Raw genomic sequence first — 23,473 nt, forward strand, 5'->3', positions numbered from 1 at the left:
TTAATATTTATAATATTGAAAATGTACAAATTATTTTGCAGTTCAAAATTTATAAAGTATTCAATTTATAAAGGTTCCATGTAAGTAGTTGATACTGTGACCAATAAATCTAAAAAAATATATAAACAAATTTTTTATAGTTATTTTAAGTTCAAGTTTGGATGAAATTAGATTTTTAAACGAAGAAGGACGATTTTAGTTGTGTGTTATAATTTAAAAATATTATTTGTGGGTGCTTGAAACTTCTAAAGTATATATCATATACAAATAATATTAACTCAATTTAACAGCTACAGTATTAACAATAATAATATAAATATAATATAATATATCCTTGGTTGACAAACCGTCTCGGCTCAGAATCGTTTTTCGTATACAATAATAATATTATATTATTGAATTCAAATTTAACACCATCCATTACAGTAACTGAGTGACTCCCTTATAACCTACTGTACAGCGGAGCTACAGGATTTTGACCATATCGTTCTTAGTAGTTGAAGTTCTGACTACAATGAATTAGCATTTAATAATAATTTTAAAAGGATTTCTGGCCCATGCACAACACAGACAAAACGCATTTACGCAGAATTATTTTTTTTATGTTTTTAAGTAATCTTAGAATAAAATCACCCATTAAAAAAAAGATAGAGAATAATATTTTTGAGGGAATGACATATCTATCTGTCTAAATATTGTCTCAAAACAATTTAAACATAATTTAAATTTACAAAAAATGTTTGTTTATTTTGAAAGTCAAATTCAAAGTCAAATAACAATACAATTTAAAATCGATATGTCATCCCCTTACAAATATTATTCTCTATCTTTTTGGTAATGGGTGGCTTTACTCAAAAATTACTTAAAAACATAGAAAAAATGGTTCTGCGTTAATGCGTTTTGTCTATGCTGCGCGTGCAGGACCAGAGAGAAAACAAATTGTGCGGTGACGTCCTCTTAAGAACATTTTTTTTTGTGTTGTGTGCTCCTTTATGGTATACTATCATAATGTTATTAGCGACATCATATTATTATAATAGGTATTTAATAATCGTTTACCACAGTTCACCACCCCGATATAGCCATGGCGAGAAGTGGAAACGAACGATTGCAACGCAGGACTGTAAATTTGACATTTTGTGCTTATTATACTTAATATAATATACAATTATAGTGCATGCTGTATAATTTTATTTCTGTACGCGTGTTTCGAAAATCGGTCCGTCGGGCATGTCGCATGTGTTATAATAATATGATATTGTGCGCGGGTTATTTTCATCATTGCCGTTGCACGATTTTGGTATCGTACGAATAATGATGATAAGCGTGATACTAATGTTGCAGCTGTGCATTGCGGTGGCGGTGCCGCGGTGGAAATATTAATAATATGGCTCAATGCGCCAATACTGCGCAGACACGCCAGTCGTTAATTCCGCAGTTCGGACCTTATTCTATACTCCTATTTTATCTTTACTATTACGACGATATTATAATGGCATGATTATTATATTATACACACTCATATTTTGTACATAACATATGATATAAAAACACGTAGTTATATAATAGTATTGGTGCAATGTACTGGAATACATAATATATTTTTTGATTCATCTTTCTTCATTGATATTAGTTACCTTAAATAAAAATACAATTATTAATGTTAACGGTAAAATATTTGAGAAAAAGAATCATATAGTGTTAATTTAAATTTTTATGTGTGTGCGTGTGTAAATTTCTTTACATTTATATTCTTTTATTAATATTATTATTGTACTAATGGTCTATTTATAATTTTAATACGAATACAACGAGTAAGTAATATTGCATAAAAGCACATATTTTATAGATTAAATACATTAAAAGTATACATTAGCGCAACGAAAGGAGATCGCTTAACTATAGTTAATTTTAGAATCTCCAACCAGGTATAAGGGCGCAAGGCCCCAGCTGGCTAGTTCCAAAATGTATCATTTATTATTTATCAATTATAAAATATAAAATAGGTGCTTTATATTTGTTATTTTGCCTAAAATGTGTAATATTGTACTATATGTGTAATCCATTGATATAGTGTATACCTACCCAAGGCCCAAGGGCACCAGCATAAATTTAAACAAGGGCTTAGGGGGAGGGGGGTCGAAAATCTCCAATAATACAGCACATTGGCACTATTTTTTTTTTTTACAAGTGATAAGACAATTCATATTAACTGAAATAGTGGGGGAGGGCATCCCGACCTCCCCGCGGGTGAGCATGTACCTACCTAGCCGCCTACTTAACTAAATTGTTGATCAATTTAAAAAAAACTGTATAGAACGGTATAATATGAAACAAAATATAGTCAACACAACTTGGGTATAAATAGTAAAATGAAAATTAATCAATATCTATAATAGTACATTAGTACTTACCTTCGTAGGATAAACAATTTTTTCAAAATATTCAAATAATAATATTCAAATAAATTTATAATTAGTAATTAGTATTTAGTAATTACCAACTACATGCCTAACTACTATTTTGAAATAAACTTAAAATTGTATGTTTATAGTTTAGATTATCTATTTTCATGAATTTCACTGTACCTATACTTCCTATATTTTTAAGTAAATAACCATTTTTTAAATTCATTTATTGAACTTAAGAGGACGCTATACCGACATATTATGTTGTATCCGTCTAGTGATGTGCAATTCTCTGGAATGTATTAAGTTTTTAAATATTGATCAAATGTTCAGTGTTAAATTAAACTTTAGGTAAATGATCCAAATGACAAATATTTTGTATCCAAAAATATTACAGTCTACAGGAGAATAAACTTAACTTAACTAAGTTATATACTTAAATTTCAGTTGTCAGTGTAAAGATTGGATTTTAAATAATTTCTTTATTATTACTAGAGCCCGAAATTATATGCGTTTGCATATTTGTACTAAGTGTATGCACGTCTATAGAGGGTTTTAAAAATGTCCACGGTTCATATTACACCAAATTGTATATTGCATATTTTGTATATTTGTTCATAAATGCATAAACTTTTTTTTTTTTGATCGTGAAGCCCGGCAACTATGGCCATTCGCTGTTTGTTTTTGTTTGTAGGGGAGGGAACTGTAGGTGTAACACATGTGTGTAGTTTTTGGTAGATTTTTTATTGGGCACCCATTGGGTATCTGCCATTCCCGGGTGGGGGATCACGGCACTTCTCTCCGGACACTGTGACTTCCCCAAAGAAAAATGACGCCCGTGAACCGAGGTTTGAACCAGCGCCGGTGTGCGTCACAACCGACGCCTTAGTCCGCTAGGCTATTCCGTCCCCCATATATATAAAGGCGTATAACATGCATGTTTAATGACTTTAGTAAATTACCTATTTTAATTTAAGATAAATACATTTTAGTAATTTTAAAGGAGAAAAAAATATTGTCATGTATGCAATACTTCATGAAATCGGAGCGCGTATAATAATAAGACATTAACAACAATAAATCACATAGGTACACACACGTTCCGGCATACTATATGTTGTTACTTCGAATTGCTCAACAAATAAGGCAGTAACTCAATTTACAACTTTTTTTGCTATAACTATTATATTTACAAATAATTTTAGTTTTTTTATATTTTGATTGTTTGTTTTTAGTATTTTTAGAGTTTTAGACATTGTATTTTAAACAATCTGTAATATGAAAAAATGGATAGTATAAAATATTGCATTTTGATTTTTAAAGTATTAAAATTTTAATTTTATAAATATTTTTTTCAATCTGATAAAATATCTTGTATTTGGTGTAAAAGTGTGGTTTTTTTTAAAAAATCGTATTCAATAATGTATAACATAATATGGCATATAATTGCATATTTAGCCACTTTTTTCTTGCGTATCATATTTGACACTTTTAAATGCATATAAATCCGGGCTCTAATTATTATCTACAATTATTTATACTGTCTACATGTTTAAATTTAATTAATTTTTAATAAATAAAATCGAATAGAAATGAGATATTGAATGTTTTTAACGGAGCATCCTGAGACATTGGGGAATATTCTTAGTGGCACATCACTATTCGTCTTACAAAGGCGTAACATTGCAATTTGTACGTTCTGAATAATCCATTTAACTCTGCAGTGTAGACAGTGTAGTCTGATACTCTGTTATGTTTAATATTAGAGTGAATTGACCTATTGTAAGTTGTAACCTATTATACATATTCTATTATTATAAAATTTAAAAGTAAGAATATTATTTAGTAAATTGCATAGGTTTTTTTTGTATATTTTAATTTTAAGGCGAATTATGAGCATTTTAAAATGATTATAACTAGCTTTAAAATTAAAATATAAAAAAACGTTTGAGATTAACTTGACAACATTCTTACTTCTAAATTGTACAATACATTAGTTCACTATAATGTTAAATATAACAGAGTTAAATGGATAATTTAGAACGTACAATTTGCTGTTATGTGTTTGTAAGACGGAGACAACGTATATGCGGATAGCATGCTCCTAATATAGTCATAAGTTTTTAAGCCTATTATAATATTATGTAGGTATTTATATTATTCACTCAAAATATTAAATAAAATATAGCTTTCTATAATATATAGATACATGTTATCCTGTCGTAATAAAATAATTTATATGTATATAGCCATACATTAATTTATATTTTCTACCTTTAGTGTCGAAGATCAAGGTGTATTAATGACTAATGTATAGTTTATTTAATACGTCAATTATGACATAAATATTAAATTATACTTATTATAGTCAAATTATACTTATACAAAATATATTTTTTTTTTATTATTATTTTATCGTTAAAGGAAGTGAATATAGGTCTGTTTGATAAAATAATAAATGTACTCGGTGATTTTTCTTCGTTAAAAATATTATGAAAGTACACAATACATAATATGTATGTGCGTATATGGACGATAAAACAAATATACCTAATTGAGATCACACTTACTGCACTATATTATTATGTAATTTTATTATCATGTATAATATATATAAAATTAAAATAAATATACTGTTTCAATTTGTCTCTTCTTGTGCTATTTTCCGTCTTCGCTCAGAATGCATCGTGTTTCATACTTTCTTATGCATTTCGAGTTAATGTTTGAATTCAAATTTAAGAAATCTGTTATACTGTTATAGTAATCTACTCAGTGACAAGGTACATTTGACATGTCTTACTATGAAGGTTAGGTTACGAGCGAGTTCCTCGGGTTTTTTTTTGTAAATGTTCTTACTTCTTAGATGCTTCAATTATTATTTAGTATTTACTGAAGTCTATTAAATTAGTATATTATCGATGATTATATAATTTATTTATTCTATGTATCCATTAATATTTAATACAATAGTCTATAGGACATATAGGCACATACATATTTGTTTAAAGCAATAATCAAAAATTAATTTTCATTAAAATTGACACAGAATTGTGGCCTTAGTTTATTTAATATATTATAAGTTTAATAAGTTTATAACTAAAACTACTTATAATTTCATAGCATTTGTATAATATACAAATTCATAATAGTATGTATAATATATTTGCAAAATAACCATATTAGTTATTGGTTTTTTTTCTGTTCTTCAAGAAAATAAGTTTTTAGAGTTTAAGAAAAAATGTATAATGACATTACAGTAAATTTATATTTTTTTGGTTATTTTAGGACCTATAGACTATAGTTTATATTAAATATTTTAAAGTTATTTTATGTTTTTACTCTAGGCCTTACTCCACGGCGCTATAAATATCTGTACCTATTACATATTTCAATAACTTATGATACATTTTTTACATTTAAATATGTCTAGCCTTTATTTCTTTAAATATTAAATTAAAACTTGAGTATTATTGGTACAATGATAACAAATTCAATAAATATCGCATCCATCGCATTTATTTACTAATTCATTATAATTTAAAATAATTGTTACTCGAAATAACACCATGATAAATCATATTATAACCAGACCTTATGGTCCTTATCTCAGTATATTACTGACATGCAATAACGCGCATACAAGTACATAATATAACTCACTCAAAGCAGAAGATTAAAAATGATTACTATTATATTGTGTACCGGAGTATCCGGTACGTATACAGGCTACAATTCAAATGTTATAACCACTTGAAATTTTTTTAAAGTAAATGTCTTGAGTATGTTAGTAATTAGTATTAATGTTTTTCCTTAAGAAAAGATTAATAGATTGTATAAAATAAAATGATTGAACAGATTAAGTGGTTATTCAAATAACTAGGTATCTAGATGCTAAATTAAAAAAATTTGAAGTCAATATTAATCATATCAATTTCTCGAGTATAGGAAAATTCTGAAAACTCAAAAATCACATACCAATGTTTATATTAAGTTTATTAAAAATTACAAATTGACAATTCTTTTAATTAAAACTTAAATCATTAACTTTAAGTTACTATCTCGTTAACGTCATAGTTCATAGCTAGATTACATATAATATGTGTATTCATTATTTTAAAATACCTAAACTAAATAATACTATTAATTATTAATTCAATAAAATAGCACTGTATAAAAAACTAATTATTGTTTACACTACAGTAGCGTGGTAAATATTTATAAATCATGATGCCCCACGGCCCACATAATTTTTATTAGTAGGTACTAACACGCTGGCCAGCCCAATCACTTCCTAAAATGACAATATGCGTGTGCATGATGATTGTATTGTATATTTTATATACATATATATTGTTTTATAGTACACTGCATCGTTTACCCTACTACTATATTATATAATATATAGATACATACGACCCCAACTATAGTAGATAGGTATCTACTTATAGTCACTCGTCACCCACCCTTGTCCATGCCGACGCCCTGCCACACCGCCAATAGACTAGTCTAGTCTAGTCTACTAATCCCGTAAGCTTAAATTATGATGTACGGGCATCAAAAATCCCACACGCCACACAGCGATAGTGAATATTTATTGAAAACATTTTACCTTGAACAAATTAGGTACATGATCTTTAATTGTGTATACTGTTTTTGCAGAAAACTTAAATTATGACTGAAAACAAAAATGTGAAGAAGGGTACAAACGATGCCAACAAAATCGTTCTCTATGTGGTTTTTATGATAACTTTGTTACTGTTATATTGTAGTGATAAAAATTATGAAATTGAAAACTCGATAGATTACCATTCTGCCGAGTACCATTCATATTACAACAAAGTCATCACATCTGAAAATAGTAATATACATTTTGTAAACATATTATACTAGAGATATTTATTTATAAACAGGATACATACATTTATTTTTTTAATTATTATTATTGACATATTAGGAATTTAGTAAAAAAATATATAGCCCAATAATTACTTTATATTTTGATGTTTATATAAGCTATTCAAATAATTTAATTTATGTTAATTTATAGACACAACATTATTAACAAAAATTGATGATAACGTGAAAGAGGGGTATGTTGTATGGAATGATAATTGTCGAATACCTAACATAAGTGCCTACGACAAGACAATTAAAAGTTTTATTAAAAAAACCAATTCTCCAAAGTGCTTTTCAACATTGCCACTAACCAGCGTAATCCTTGATGTAAACAAATGGTCTTACACTTTCAAAATTAACTATGGACTTCACTCACAAATTTCAAAATCAATTGTAAATTGTTGTTATTCGTCAATCGTTAGAAATGAACTAAAATTCAAAAATAATCCAAAAGATGACGATCGTTATAAGTAAGTATTACATTTTTATTATTGATCTTAAACAATATAATAAGTAATTATAATTTAAAACGAAGAAAACAATTCGTCATAGTTCAGTGCTGATTGGCTATTTTTGGGGGATCCTGCACGGGTGAATTATTAATTAATAATTATTATATAGATAATAGAGATATGTTTTCATATTACCCTTAATGATTGGAAGAGTATTTGTGCGAACCCACTGACCCTGATCATATTAAGAAGGTATTTTAAAAATTATTTTAAGATATAAAATTTTTTTTTTAATAAACATTTTACGTTTGAAAATTAATACGTGTTTTATAAATGTGTAAAACTATAGTTTCTATTAATATTTTAATAAATAAGTTTAGCGTGTCAAGTGAATCACTGTAATGGATGATTCAATTTGAATTTAATGATATTGTATATGAAAAACGATTCCTAGTGAAGACAGTCTGTTAGCCTATATTATACTAAAATATATAGTGGTAATACAGTAGGTTGAATTCGTTTTTGAAAGAAACATTGCATTTGAAAATGTCATTGTGTATTTGTGTGCATAAAATATAATTATATACTTTAAAAAGTACCCACGAATTATGTTTTTAAATCACAACAAAACATCTACATTTTTTATAATTCATTTAAATTAATAATATCTAATTTCATCCAATTTTGAACCTAAAAATCTATACAACGGAACTGTGTTCATATATTATTTAGATTTTATAGCTACAGTATGAACTACTTATGAGAAACTTTGTTATAAACTTTCAATCGTTTGCTATACAAATTGAAAATTTTCTACATTTTTAAGTACAAACAAATTTTTGTGATTTTGATGAATGTTGACAACATTTTGACTTTAAATGTTTAAAAAAAAACCGTATCTACGTATCATTAATAATTCTGAACCACTTAAATAACAACTAATGAGGAACTTTGTATTACATTTTCGAGCTGTTTGACAAAACACAAAATCAGAAAATCGTTCGATGATAAATCGGAGTATCCTGCAATGTAGAAAAACTTAAATGTTCCTAATGTGGTTTTCCGGTAAACTTATTGTTTTGTTAAATGTAGAAAAACTTATGATGAATCCTGTAATACATTTTCAAATCTTAAATATTGAAATAAATATTTTTATGAATTTCTAACTCAAAATTATTTGGAAATGTTCGTGATTTTGATACATTTTGTAAAACTTCAAACGCTCATAAAATAACTGTGCTTATCAATCTTTAATATTTATAACTTTCTATTATAACAAGTTATGAGGAACGTTGTATTGATTTTAAAGTTTCTCATGCCTATAAAATATAATAGGTATAAATAATATTTATTTTTATATAATTTACAAATTAACGATAAACAGAATTTTTCAAAAAAATTCTTTTAAGCTTAATTTAACTTACCTATAATAATTTATTTTAATCTACAAAAAATAGAGAAAAACGCAACGTTGCACACTTGCACCGTATTTCTATGCTCGTATTTTGGGATTTTTTTTTATTCCTATTATTTGATTGCATCTGTCATCTGCAGTGTTGGGAATCATCTAGATAAAATTATTTCTTTAATTATATTATCTAGATAAAAATAATTAAATCATCTAATTATCTCATCTAGATAAATGTAATGGTTATCTGTGGGAATTGATCTAGATAATTAATATAATAATAATAATATTTTTATTTTGTTATTTTATTTGTATTCAAGTTGTATTAAAAATTTAAATTGTATATTATTTTAGTTGAGAAATTACATTGAGGATTTATTTATTAATAAATATTATCTAATTAGTAATTACTAATAAATTACATTATTTATAATATAATTTAAAAAAAAATTATCTATATTTTTATCTAGATAAATGTATGTGTATTTTTATCTTTATCTAGATAAAAAAAAATGATGTTATATTTTATCTTATCTAGATACATTTTGAATGAATTATCTGTTATCTTATCCAGATGATTTTTCGGTTATCTTTTCCCAACACTGGACTCATCTATGCTCAATCGAGTTGCAGCCCTATTGCGTATACTATACGTTACTACTCTATGCTTAGGTGTACCTACTAAATACCAATTTTATTAATTCTATGATAAATATTATATAAATTTGCAATGGTTTTGAATAAAATTATTTTATATAGGGATAATAGTAGGTATGGTTTAATTGTTGGAATTGCAATTAGTGATGACTAATGATTTTGAAACAATATAAGATTGCGTCAAAATTAATTAGGTAAACTATAATTGTACAAATGTGTATTTAATCGTTGTTTAAAATTGCGAAACATAATCATAACTTATTTACTGGATATTAGATTCATTTGAATGAGTCATAAATATTGTGTCATCGTAATATTGGAAAATTACACGTAAGTATACTTATTACAATTTGCGTACTGGCCAGTAAAATGTAATGTTTAACTAAACATAAGTACAAATAATAAATGCATATATCATATATTTATAAACATAATATATGTTGTGCCTACATTGTTGCATATAATAAAAAAACTCAAGTGATGACATTGCAAATTACGTAAAATATTAAAATTCAAGACCATAATATTTTACATAAAAAATAAAAGTGGGGGGACGGAGTGGCCGAGCGGACTAAGGCGTCGGCTGCGACGCAGCCGACCCGAGTTCGATACCTTGACCGCAGGCGGCATTTTTCTTCGGGCAAGTCACGGAGTCCGGAGAACAAGTGCCGCCATCCCCCCACCCGGGGCACGGCAGAAACCTATGGGTGCCCCATTAGAAATTCTGCCAAAAACACACACGTGTACCAACCTACCCAATTTAAAAACCTACAGTGCCCTCCCCCACACCCAATGGCCTATGTTGCCGCGGGTTACCCAAAAAAAAAAAATAAATAAATAAAAGTAAATCTTGTAATTACTAAACTATAATGTCCAGATTTTATTATTTGACATATTATTTTTGTATGATACAGCTTGACGGGAGTTGATAGAAAATATTTGTTAATATAAGTATATACGTCATAAAGTTCAAGGAAAAATGCTGCATGCCGGCATACATAGAACATATTTTAACAAAATTATCTAAGTAAGCATTTTAGATTCTGAGCGGAGATGAATATGATGATTTTACAATGATATGTGTTTTTTTAAATTTTTATTTTTGTGTCTGTCATCGCCATTTGGGCAGTAATACACTGCTTCGATTTTCCCTAACAGTATCTTGTTCGATGAGAAAGTGAATCCAGTTGGTGCATTTTGGAGGTCAATATTTAATATTCCCAATAGTTTTCAAAAGCGCAGAGAGAATTTATATTTATAAATTTGTCAACCTTTATCAAAAAAAAAATGTACATAAGAAAGTCAAATTAAATTTTTATAAGCGTTTGAGGTTCATATTTTTACAACATTGAATATTCACTCGATTTCTCATGTAGCGATTTTCTTATTTTGTTGTAATTCAAAATCGAATAACTATAATTACATGAAAATTTGACTGAATGTTTAGGTATTAACGTATATGTTCATTTTCTATACACCATAAAATATTGAAAATATTTTGATACGTTTTGAGTTGTTAACGGACATCTTAAATTTTCAATTTTTTTAGTTTTTTTTTTCCATAAATGTGTATGAGAATTTAAAGTTGGAATTTTGACAACATTTATAAAATGTTCAACTTTTATAGCTTAGGATTGAAAATTTAAAATAAGGTAAACTATGCCTGATATGCACTATATACTTGTACAGTATCATGTCGATAGTTATTTTGTATTTCCTGGAAACCATATAAAAAAATATTTTCAAAAACATTAATATACGTTTTGAAATAATAAGGGCCAGTTGTACTATCTCCGATTAAAGTTAACCGGAGTTTAATCGGCCGAATTTGCCCGGTTAAATATCTGTTATCACTTATCAGCTGATTAAGCGTAATTGAAGTTTAACCATATACCTATACGGTACAACTGGCCCTAAGTGTCGTACGTTAAATGAATCACTCAATGTATTTAAAAATAATAAGATAAATCTTACATGAGTTATATTTAATGGACGAGATGTGTTCTCGTCGGTTTTTTCGATATTTTAGTTTTAATGTGAATTTTAGGTAATTATAGTGTATTAAAATTGTTGTATTGTAGGTATCTATACTTATAATAAATTAGCTTTAAAATTAAAATATCGAATAAGCCAACAAGAGCATGGGTAACGTAATCATAAAATTTAGTTTGAGTTTGATGGTATAGGTATAAGTTTATTCTAATAATCCAATACCAATAACAACAAAACTATACTACTTACTCAATATAAACGTAAGTTTGGAAACATACATTTAGTATGTTGTATATATATTATGTGAGACAACGAATGCGTCTGCAGTAATGTCCAAGAGGACATCACTCTAGGTTTTAACTTTTAATTAAACTTTTTAACTAACATTTTATCGTATCTTTTAGAGTTGAGCCAAAATGTAATCCCATCAACGATTCAGAAATAATTCCCAAGTCAGTCGAATACATGATGGTAACATGTGAATTGAGACCAAATGGTGATAAATTAAAATCGAAAGTTTATAAAGATATTCATGCAATGGTGATCGATAAAGGTCAGAGGCGATTTCGAAACGCAGAAATCCCAGACAAGCCCAGCGTGCTAATAATATCCATTGACTCATTGTCTCGCTTAAATCTTATACGAGCAATGCCTATAACATATCGATTGTTGGAAACGCATGGATTTGTGTCACTTGAGGGGTACACTAAAGTCGCCGACAATACGTTTCCCAACGTAGTTCCTATTTTAACTGGCATGTTTGTAAATCAAATGACTAAACGGTGTTGGAAGAGTCCCAACGACGAGATGGACGAATGTCCATTTCTGTGGAAAGATTTCAAAGAACGAGGTAAGTAGCTATATAACTATAAGTTATAACATAATATATATTATATACCTACGTAATACCTTTATATAGTTATAACTTATAATTATATCAACCTACGTATGTTGTGATCGTGTATAACTGTTCAGACTTGACCGATTGAGGTAAAAGCTATATTAATAGATTCCTTAAGACTCGGGGACGGTATTAGCTTCTTTTTTTAACCCTCATATGTCGCTATAGGATAGCTCACACATTTTGTTTCTGCTTACGAAAATTGAAAATGTTATCGTTTATATTACAAGGTGATTCACCAAGGATGCTCACTCCCATTTTTCCTTTAATAACAAATTTATTCAAATTCTGAATTTTGGAATTTTCAAATATAGATACTCAAAGACAATTTTTTTGTACTACTTATTACTTAAGGAATTTTCTTTGGCGATACAAACTTCTGTTTTTTAATGAAAACCCTCATTTTTTACTGAAAATTACTTAACGGATATGTTTATGTTGATGTTACCAATTTAAAATTCGGATATAAAATGCGTAAGGGGACAACCTATATGCTGACAGACTGGCTATACTATGATATGGACCGTACTCTTACGCTACCATTTTATTTTTGTTTGATAGCAATATGGGCTATGTGCAATAACCTTGTATATTTAAACCATGCATCAACTTTTTCAGAACAATTATAGTCTAAAATTTAGATTTGAGTTGGAAAAAAATTAAGTACGCTAACCTTGTATAAACAAATTAAAAAAAGCGTGTATTAACTTTTAACTTAACTAAGTTAACCTTTAGTTAAATTAACTTTTAACTTTTTGTTATTGATGCATATTAACTTAACTTAACTGAGTTAAAAAAAATCATTAACTTGCCCAGCCTTGCCGTAATTTCCGTAATGATTGTTGTTATGAAATTGAGGCTTGAGTAGATTTAATATAGACATAATTTTTCTACACCCATGTATTTCGTAACGTTATTTTATTCGACAGTAAGTTGTCTAATATCCAAGTTTAGATATTCTATTCAAACACGCCTTTTTATCATTCATAGCATGTCTCACATCATTCAAATTATGTCCGGACTCAGGACGTCCACCTTCCGGTTATTGCCTCTATTAAAATGTTAAAATGGATCTATATCTACCTAGTATTCAATGGATATTCCATATACGATTAGCAGTAAACGATTAGATATTGTTCCTGTCCGGAGGTTTTCATGTACCTACCTATTCCTGTAATAATATATCATATAATAGTCATCGACTAATACTTTGTCCTTAACTTGATTCTCACGTTTCTTAATCTGTAAGTATCAGCATTTCTGTAAATTCTTTTTTGTCATTAATTATATGTTTTCAAATATATGCGTTTATTTTTGAAAGATAACGTCTCATGCATGATGTATTGATACACCTTTGTGTTATTTAAATAACCAACGCAAGTATGCATTTTTCACTATTTGGCGTTTTTTCAGTTTTAAAATGTTTTTATAGTATCAGTACGATAGTACACAACCGTACCAAATGGCAAATTTTCTTAAATATTGTATGTCTGGCGTGCATTAAAAAATAGATCATAAGCATTGGAGTATTTTGGTGCAGAGGCTTGGGTGTTCTTAGCACTCTCATAATTTATGACATTCGTGGTTAATTATAATTATTATTTTTTACTAATAAACTAATATATTCAGTATAAAGCCATTATTATCTACATATGTATAAAAATCAATCTTTCTATCTTTCTTTTACCATTACCTATTATTTATCGCCTCAAAAACTATTTTAACGTTTTAAATAAAAGTTTTATCAATAGATTCCTTTAGACTCGGGGAAGGTTTGTGTTTAGCTTCGTATTTCAACCCCTATAGGTCTCTATATAGAGTGGCTCACACATACAGTCACACATGTATTTTATTTGACTTACGAATATAATATTTTGTTATTTGTATAGGTTATTTAGGTAATTAGGTTGTGATTTTAGAGTGACTTATCCGCTATTAATAATATTACAATTGTAACCCTATATTTGTATATTTCTACTTGCAATTGGTTACACGTAAAAATAAGTTATTTATAGTAATAAAGATCCACCGTAGGTGTGGATTCCCAATATCAATCTAATTAATCCTCGAGCAATACAGCTACATGTTAGTGTATATGATTACTATGTTTAGGGTGTGTGTGGGTCGAAGTTGCTCATCGCTTATTGAATTGTCATAAAGATAAGACTAAAATAGAGAGCAAATATCATTTTTTTTTTTTTGCTTTAATGACTGTCAGACTGTCCTGTTTTCAATTTATACTTAGCCATTTTGATCTGATAATATGTTTATGAAATATTGTCGTTTGATACACCACACATCACATTTCGACATCACATATTTAAAATCTTCAAATACCTAGATACTAATATTATTATTTAATTGTTTGTTTCAATAACTGTCCTATATACCTACAGATGTATTCGGGCTTTGGGCATGATAATGTGATAATAATAGTTGGGTACTATAAATATAAAACAAAATACCTACCAATTATACCATAATAATTTAAAATATCCATATACCTATAATTAAGATTATAGTACATTATTTATACATAAAATGATTTAATACATGATACATAATATAACCGTCGTGCACATGTCCCTGCAGGTTACGTTACAGCGTACGTGGAAGACGAACCCAGCATGGGCACTTACAACTTCGGAAAATACGGATTCCGGAACGCGCCGACCGACTACTACTCGCGGCCGTACATGCTGGCGGCCGAGCGTTACTTGCCGATAGTCAAGTTCGATGGTATGAACTTCTGCCTTGGCCCGCGGTCCGCGCCTGACCGAGTGTACAGTTACGTGGAGGACTTCGTGCGGTTACACAGAAACCACGGTTACTTTGCCGTGTTCTGGCTGAATACGTTCAGTCACAACGACGTAAACGCGCCGTCGGCCATGGATCAGCGGACGGCCGGCGCGTTGTCCAAGTTGCTGAACGGCCGGTTGCTGGACAACGCCGTAACCGTGGTGCTTAGTGATCACGGGCTCCGGTTCGGGGCGATACGCCAGACGCGCGTCGGCTGGCTCGAGGACCGGATGCCCGCGTTCTATGCGCGCCTGCCACCCGGTTATGTGGCCGCGCGACCCGACCACTTCGTGGCTCTGGCAGCCAACAAACACCGGTTGACGTCGCCGTTCGATCTGCACCTAACGCTCAAGCAATTGTTGTTTCAGCAGCACGCCGACGATGACAACAACATCAGTCTACAGGCTACCGTGGCCGACGGCTGTCCAACTTGCCGCAGCCTGTTCCACCTGGCCGATGCCAACAGGTTATTGTATATTTGTATTTTGTATATCATGTAATATAGAACCAGAGGGGAGTGCTAAATACCTTACTATGAAAGTATGAAACTATACCGGCTGTACTCAATGGTGTAACTATAGGGGGTCAGGGGATGTAAAAGGGTCTTTGGCAACTCCAAGTTCTAATTTAACTCCCCTTGATTTTTACGTCTAACTATTATTATAGGGAAACACCATCAATTTTATATTTTTAAAGTAGGTATGAATTTTTCACACTAAAACCGAATTTCGCATGCTAAAATCCAACATTCTACACACAAAATTAAAATTTGACTTTAGGTACTGGGTGAATATTTTTCGCTTTTTGGAACTATCGTAGTACTCATGAACAAACATATTATTATCTAAAGTAAAAAAAACTTTCTATTGTCATCAATAAAATAAATATCACAAAATGTGATCACAATTTAAAATATACATTATATTATGTTGTATAATATTAAACATTCATAATATTATATAGGTAGGTACATTAATTCAAAAGTGTGTAGTAATTTAATAATTATGAAGAGATAACACTGTTTATACGACCGTGTAAGAGACTTACGTTCTCTGTAGCCAATGCAATGAACCGCTCTCAATCAAACACGTAGTCTTAGACTGCCCGCTATATGCGTCAACGCAAGAAACATCCTCAACCTTCATCGATGGAGGAAGCACTAGGAGAACACAATACGCACTTGATACAATTATACTATTATTGGCATTGAAGAATGAAAACTGAAATCTGAAAATGAAGATTATAAATTTTAATAATATACCGGGTGATTCATTTATCAAACAACACTCATTATTTCCAAAAGTATAGATTTTTTTGCAAATATTTTTTTACATAGTTTAAAGTCGCTTATAAAACAATGTTTTCATTAAAAAATTATATTTTTAAGTATTTTTTATCCTTATAATTTTTTTACTTTTTACTTTTTTGAATGACAACATAGGGTCTTAATTTTATATTCCAAAGCAGAATATTTTTCTTAGTATTTCGATACATGAAAATTGAATTTGGAGTGAGTAGTTTATGAGTTATAAATATTCAAAGTTTTTATGAGCGAAGTGGACAAACATTTCACGGGGTAACCCCGTACCACCCCACTCCGCTCATCTAAACTTTAAATACTTATAACTCATTAACTACTCGCCCCAAATTCGATATTCATGTATCAAAAAACTAAAAAAAATCTTCTGTTTTGGAATATAAAATTAAAACCCTATTATGTAGTCATTCAAAAAAGTAAAAAACTTAAAAAATATTTAAAAATACAACTTTCAAATAAAAACGTTGTTTTAAAATCGACTTGAAACTATGTAAAAAAATATTTTCAAAAAAATTTACACTTTTTGAAATAATGAGTGTTGTTTGATAAAAGAATCACCCGGTAGTTTATGTATTTTATTATATTTAAATTATAATAATAATTTAAAAAGTTCACAAAATTAATATTTTGTTGCGTTGATAATTCTATAAAAATATAAAATGCGAGCTTGTAACTATGAATATTTAGGTACCTACCCTGTATAGGCATGATCACAAATATGTACAGAATATACTTGAAATATCCACTCATTGATCGCTGGTGCAACTAGATCTCTAAAACGTGGAGTGCTATAATTGTAAATGTTTCACAAAGCCGTGTGGGGCTTTGTCCCTCATACCCCATATTACTAAAATTATATAATCATATAAATTACAAATCTACGATAATCAAAACCTACTTGATAACTTTTCATACACATTTTAACACACTTCATATTAATAGGTAATACAAACAATATTATATAATATACCTACATAAACCAGGCTATGCCTATAATAACACTGTTTTTACTAATAATAGTTATATTACCAAACAGGTCGTGCGAACAAGCGGGCATCGCGCCGCATTGGTGCACGTGCGACGAGTACGAAGAATTGGACCGGCGTAGCAGGACAGCAATGGACGGTGGGGAGTACGTTGTGCGGCAGTTGAATACGCTACTAACCAAGTACCAAACAGCGGTGCACCAGGGGTACGCTTGCTCCTACTTGTCGCTGAGAAAAACCGTGTCAGCACGGACCAGGGTGAACCGGGTAAACGGTCGCCGCGAGTACTTGTTGGTTGTGGAAACGTTACCGGGCCGGAGCATGTTTGAAGTGACCGTCGGCCAGGAAGACAGTGGCAGTGGCGCGTTCGGCATGCTCGGCGACATAAGTCGCATTAACATGTACGGGTTCCAGAGCTTTTGCACGGACGACTGGAGGTTAAAAAAGCATTGTTATTGCGTGAAAAAAAATCGGAATCCTTCTGGCAGTTAGCGGCAGCAGTTGCGAATGTACCGCTCCGACTTGACGAGTGCATACAAATTATGATTGGGAGGCCAAAAATCCTCATTCTATGACATAATATTCTAGATTCGAACTTATATTCCTATTTTTATATAACTATAAGATATTATAATTATTTATTATGAGATAACATAATACACATTACTTCATTAAGTCCCAAAATACGGAGTAGGTGTATAATAATATAATACGCATGGTCTGCAATTTACCATAGAAGATGTACAGTACATTGGATTTCAAGAGAAATTAATATATCTCCATATAGCCATGAAGTTGACACTATCAAATGTCCACTTAATGTTTCTCGACGGTTACAACTCAAACAGGTGTCTGATTACATTTTGCAATTTGTATAATATTTATTGAGATTGCATGTCTTGCTTGTCTCCCAACAACTAGCCGTGGTTTCATAAAACACTAGCTAAGACCTGCAAGCTCCTCTGAGGTTTCTAGGTTGATCCCGCCAAGGGAGAACCCAAACCAACCTCACCTATTCGAATGATATAAATTTTTAACTTAAAACATTTCACGGTAAATATTTTTTGACATGAAAACTAAATAGACTGAAATAGTGAAATATGATAAAATTAAAAACAAACTTAACTTACTTCTTAAAATGAAAAATTAATTCGGTAATTTTACGTTAATTAAAAATTTAGTAAGTTAACAGTTAAGTTAAAAAGTTAGAATAAAATTAACTTTTTAACTTAACTTTAACTTTTTAACTCGTTAATGCCCAGCCGTGTATACTAGCTGATCCCGTGCACTTCGTTGCCCGTTAAATGTACTGACTCTATATGACTCAAACTTTAATCAATTCGTTATTATTTTAATAGTTGGTGTACGGTGTTCAAAACTTATCTTAACTTTTACGTTGCCCGGAATACAAATTCAGATTCTCAGCAGCAGTGGCGTATTTAGGAATTTGTCATGGGGAGGGTCCAGATAATTTTCAGAAAACAGAGCTGCGAGGGGCAAAGCCCCCCACACCACCCATTTACTCTTTATTAAATAAAAATACCATGTTTATAAGAAGATATAAAATGTTTGAGTTTTTAATTATTAAATAATCATAAGTACAAAACAAATTTAAAAAAAAGTGGGCACGTGGATGTCGCTCTGTTGTACAGTAGGTTACAAATGGGTCAATGCATAATATGTATTCGTTTCTATGGTGATAAACAAAGCGTTAGAAATTAAAATCTCATTTTTAGCGGTTTTTCGTAATTTGTCGGTGGTTTTTCCCGTGGCATTAAATATAACTATTGAGAAAATCGAAAAATGACCTCTTTAAAGTACCATCTTGATCCAATTTTTTAAAAGATACTGATAAAGATTATAATATACATACATTTCTTTTTTAGTTGGTTTTTATATTATGAAAATATATAATTTAGTTTTAAACCCCTCTCGAAAATTTATTCCAATTGCGGCCTTGAAGATATAATATCAAAATGTCATGAATCACACACAAACAGTGTATATACTATATAGGTTAAGTTAGGTTAGGTTAGGCAAAATAGTGTCTATATGACTATATTCAATTAGGAATTAAGTCAAAAAGGTGATACAAATGTAACGCTTTTTTGCGTATTGTCGAGTGTATAAATCAATTTTTACAGATTTAACGACTATATAATTATTGACTTGAGTTGTAATATAGTTAGAACAAACCTAGTCTGAACAAACCTTGTAACACTGGGTATCTATTACTCAGTGTCGGCTCGTGGGTGCTGGTGGTTGGGGTGCGACTTTAAATATAATAGCGCTAGCCATAGGTATAACAAATTATTTAAATATACGAAAATATAAATCTTACCATGACAAAATAGATCTATTTTATCGTGCATTTTACTTTTTATATAGTCGCAGGTCGCAGTAGAAAATGGAAATTAAAATAATAATAATAATAGCGATTAGCAACCGACGCCGCTGTTAAGAGGATGTCAGCGCACTATTGGTTTTCTCTCTCTGGCCCACGCGCAACATGGACAAAACGCATTTGCGCAAAATCGTTTTTTCTATGTTTTTAAGTAATCCTAGAGTAAAATCACTCATTACAAAAAAGATAGAGAATAATATTTTTGAGGGATGTTATATCGATTTCTCTAAATATTGTTTCAAAACAACTTAAACATCATTTAAATGTACAACATTTTTTTATTTATTTTGAAACTCAAATACAAAGTCAAATAACAATAAAATCTAAAATCGATATGTCATTCCCTCTAAAATATTATTATCTTTTTTGTAATGGGTGATTTTACTCTAAGATTACTCGAAAACATAGAAAAAACGATTCTGCGCAAATGCGTTTTGTCCATGTTGCGCGAGGGTCAAAGAGAGAAAACAAATAGTGCGCTGACATCCTCTTAATTTTAAAAATAAATTACCCAATATAGTAATATATAAATATTTTACTGTGTGGACGACGCTGCCGGTCGTCCAAACCCGTATGGTATGACATCGCAGCAACAATAAACGTACCCGCACGCACACGATTGCAGCGCGACGCTTATACATGCGTAATACGAATATTGTTTGGACGACGATGCCGGTCGTCCAAACCACGATGTAGAGAAGAGACCTTGACGATGTAGAGAAGAATCTCTTCTCTACATCGTGGTCCAAACACCGCTTGTGTGTACATGCGTACCCATATGCACCTGGTGTCTGAGAGAAATAACAAGTTCGCACGCGACAGTTAAAATGCAATAGAGGAAATGTAAAGTAGGCAGTAACCACCAGTAGGTAATTTATTACTATTTTACTATTTAAAAATTTGCAATATTTTTTACAAATGTAAAGTTAAGAATATTATACAATTAGTTTTCTTCATTTAATTAATTTTAGCAGGGGGTGCGATCGTCTCGTCGTCCAAACCACGAGCCGCCACTGCTATTACTGTACTTGGAAATCACTTTTCGACGGTATCTATGTGTGTTTCGACAGTAAAGTTGTACAACAATATAATTATAGGCATAATCGCACAATACTCAATAGGTGGTACGACCCTTTACCGAGTGGACAGTGTAATACATTTGCGTAGCACGTAGGTAAATAACAATAATAACATATACATGAATAATGAATAAAGCGTCTACGTGATATGTCAATAATAATAATAATGTCTATATAAGTATTAAGTATAATCATTAAATCGTTCATTGAGTATACTCATTGGCTACCTATTGGTACTTATATAATATAGTTTTTGATAAAAATTGCGAATATATGATTATATAGATCGGTATTAAGTAGGTAGGTACTTGAAAATATATTATTTTCACATAAGGTCGCAGACAAGTGCGCAGCTGCCGGAAAGTAAAAGACGTGACTATGTATTATAATATAATAATTATTATGAATATATGATAATATATGCGCCAAATGTTCGGGAAATCGTTCGTCTTACACGTTTAGTAAATAGTTCAAATTACTTTTTACCGGTATTGCTAACTTGTCCCAAGACATCTTCCCAAAATACTGTGTAAAGACCGTTTCCATCTTTGAAGTTAAAACCTATTAAAATTTAAAATATCCATTACATGAATTAATTTAAACAGGTAATTTATAATACACTATACACCTGATTAGACTGTCGTAGTCGTATATATTGACATAACAATTTAAAAGGCAAGCCAAACGGATAATATGACATTGAACAGCTGACTTATTTGGTGTACAGTTCAGACATCAGACGGCCCGAAATGGTTTGACGTAAAGCATAAAAATTTCGTCAATATATCGATAACATAATATTTATAGTACCGACGTGGCGACGTCCTACATAATATATAATATTATATATTATTATGTAGAATGGAATGTATGATAAAATATAATATAAATTTACGTGTACAAGTGTACAACTAATATTAGCCATCGCCCGGCGGCATGATTTTTCTTTTGACAGCGAGACATACCGCATATCGTATATTTTGTAAATTTGTTATTGGTTGATAATTAGTATAGAAATGCCATACTTAATTAACAACTGTATTTTTTATAATGAAAAAAAGTTAAGTTTTGTCATGATTTTTTTATATTTAGTGTATAAGTTTAGTGAACTTAAATACTTAACAATGTGTTGAAATGCAGGAAATGAATGTTCAATATAATACAAAAGAGAGTTAAATGCCGAATGGTATTTAAGTCACCGATGTGACCAACAAATTTGAGAATGATGTACCTAATCAAACACTAAAACTAAGAATAAATATTAAAATATATTATTTACCAAATTATATATATTTTTTTTAAATTGTAAAATGCTTTATATTTTCATAACTATAAATGTACTGCTATAATTAACATCTCTATGGTACGTTGGTACTACCTAGAATCATAATATATCAGTCTAAATATCTTAGGTATCCATGGTATTTAATATTATTGAAGGGGATTCCTTACCATGATTTTCTGTTTTTGTCTAACACGCGCACGACATGGGATTTTAGACGGATTCTTTGCCAAACATATCAATTGATCTAATAAAGTGATAAAAATTCTGAAAACAGATTTGAATTCGTCGTCAAGTCTACCTGAAATCAATTTTCCCGCAATTTTGATTTTTTGATTTTAGCTTCTCCAAAAATTGAAATACAAAAATGTTTAAATACTCTTTTAGATTCTGATCAGAGCGATGAATGTATTGATTTTACAATGATGTGTTTTATTTTTATTTTTTATTTTTAATTTTTGTGACTGTCATCACGGTTTGGGGCAGTAAAACTGATTCGCTTTTCTTTAACAGTATCTTGTTCGATGGGAAAGTGAATCTAGTTAGTGCATTCAGAAGATCAAGTTTTAAAATTCTCAATAGTTTTAAAAATCACCGGAAAAACCAACATAAAAATTAAAGAAAAACAGGAATTTTTCGCAAAATTGGTTTTTGAAAAAAATCGATTTTGGTTTTTGGTGTAATTTTAAAACAAATGAACGTATATTCATGAGTTCATGACATTCATGTCGCGTGTGTGTTAGACAAAAACAGAAAATCACGGTATCGAATCCCCTTAAGGTGCTATTTTCTAACTGTTGTACCCACTTATCAACCTATCATAAATGACAACCTAAATCAATGTTTCTCAACCTTTTTTAAAACCGGATACCAATGGCGAAAAGCCGAAAG

General features: G+C 30.1%; 1 protein-coding gene across 1 annotated transcript; it reads left to right on the plus strand.

Moving 5' to 3' along the window:
• Positions 1-1,413: 1,413 nt before the first annotated feature.
• On the plus strand, positions 1,414-19,702 carry LOC132939544 (uncharacterized). The gene is made up of 6 exons (XM_061006770.1): positions 1,414-1,814; positions 7,068-7,266; positions 7,456-7,774; positions 12,218-12,663; positions 15,307-15,979; positions 17,868-19,702. The coding sequence occupies exons 2-6, from the start codon at positions 7,080-7,082 to the stop codon at positions 18,307-18,309; spliced, it is 2,067 nt and encodes a 688-aa protein (XP_060862753.1). The 5' UTR covers positions 1,414-1,814; positions 7,068-7,079; the 3' UTR covers positions 18,310-19,702.
• The last annotated feature ends 3,771 nt before the right edge of the window (positions 19,703-23,473 follow it).

The sequence above is a fragment of the Metopolophium dirhodum genome, chromosome 2 (genome assembly GCF_019925205.1).
Source record: "Metopolophium dirhodum isolate CAU chromosome 2, ASM1992520v1, whole genome shotgun sequence".
In the NCBI taxonomy this organism is placed as follows: Eukaryota; Metazoa; Arthropoda; class Insecta; order Hemiptera; family Aphididae; genus Metopolophium; species Metopolophium dirhodum.

Bases quoted from the DNA above. Each gene is read 5' to 3' on its own strand.
- LOC132939544 (XM_061006770.1), top strand. From the start codon at position 7,080: ATGACTGAAAACAAAAATGTGAAGAAGGGTACAAACGATGCCAACAAA. The intron at 7,267-7,455 runs GTAATATACATT...GTTAATTTATAG, and splicing joins AGTCATCACATCTGAAAATA to ACACAACATTATTAACAAAA. The intron at 7,775-12,217 runs GTAAGTATTACA...CGTATCTTTTAG, and splicing joins AAAGATGACGATCGTTATAA to AGTTGAGCCAAAATGTAATC.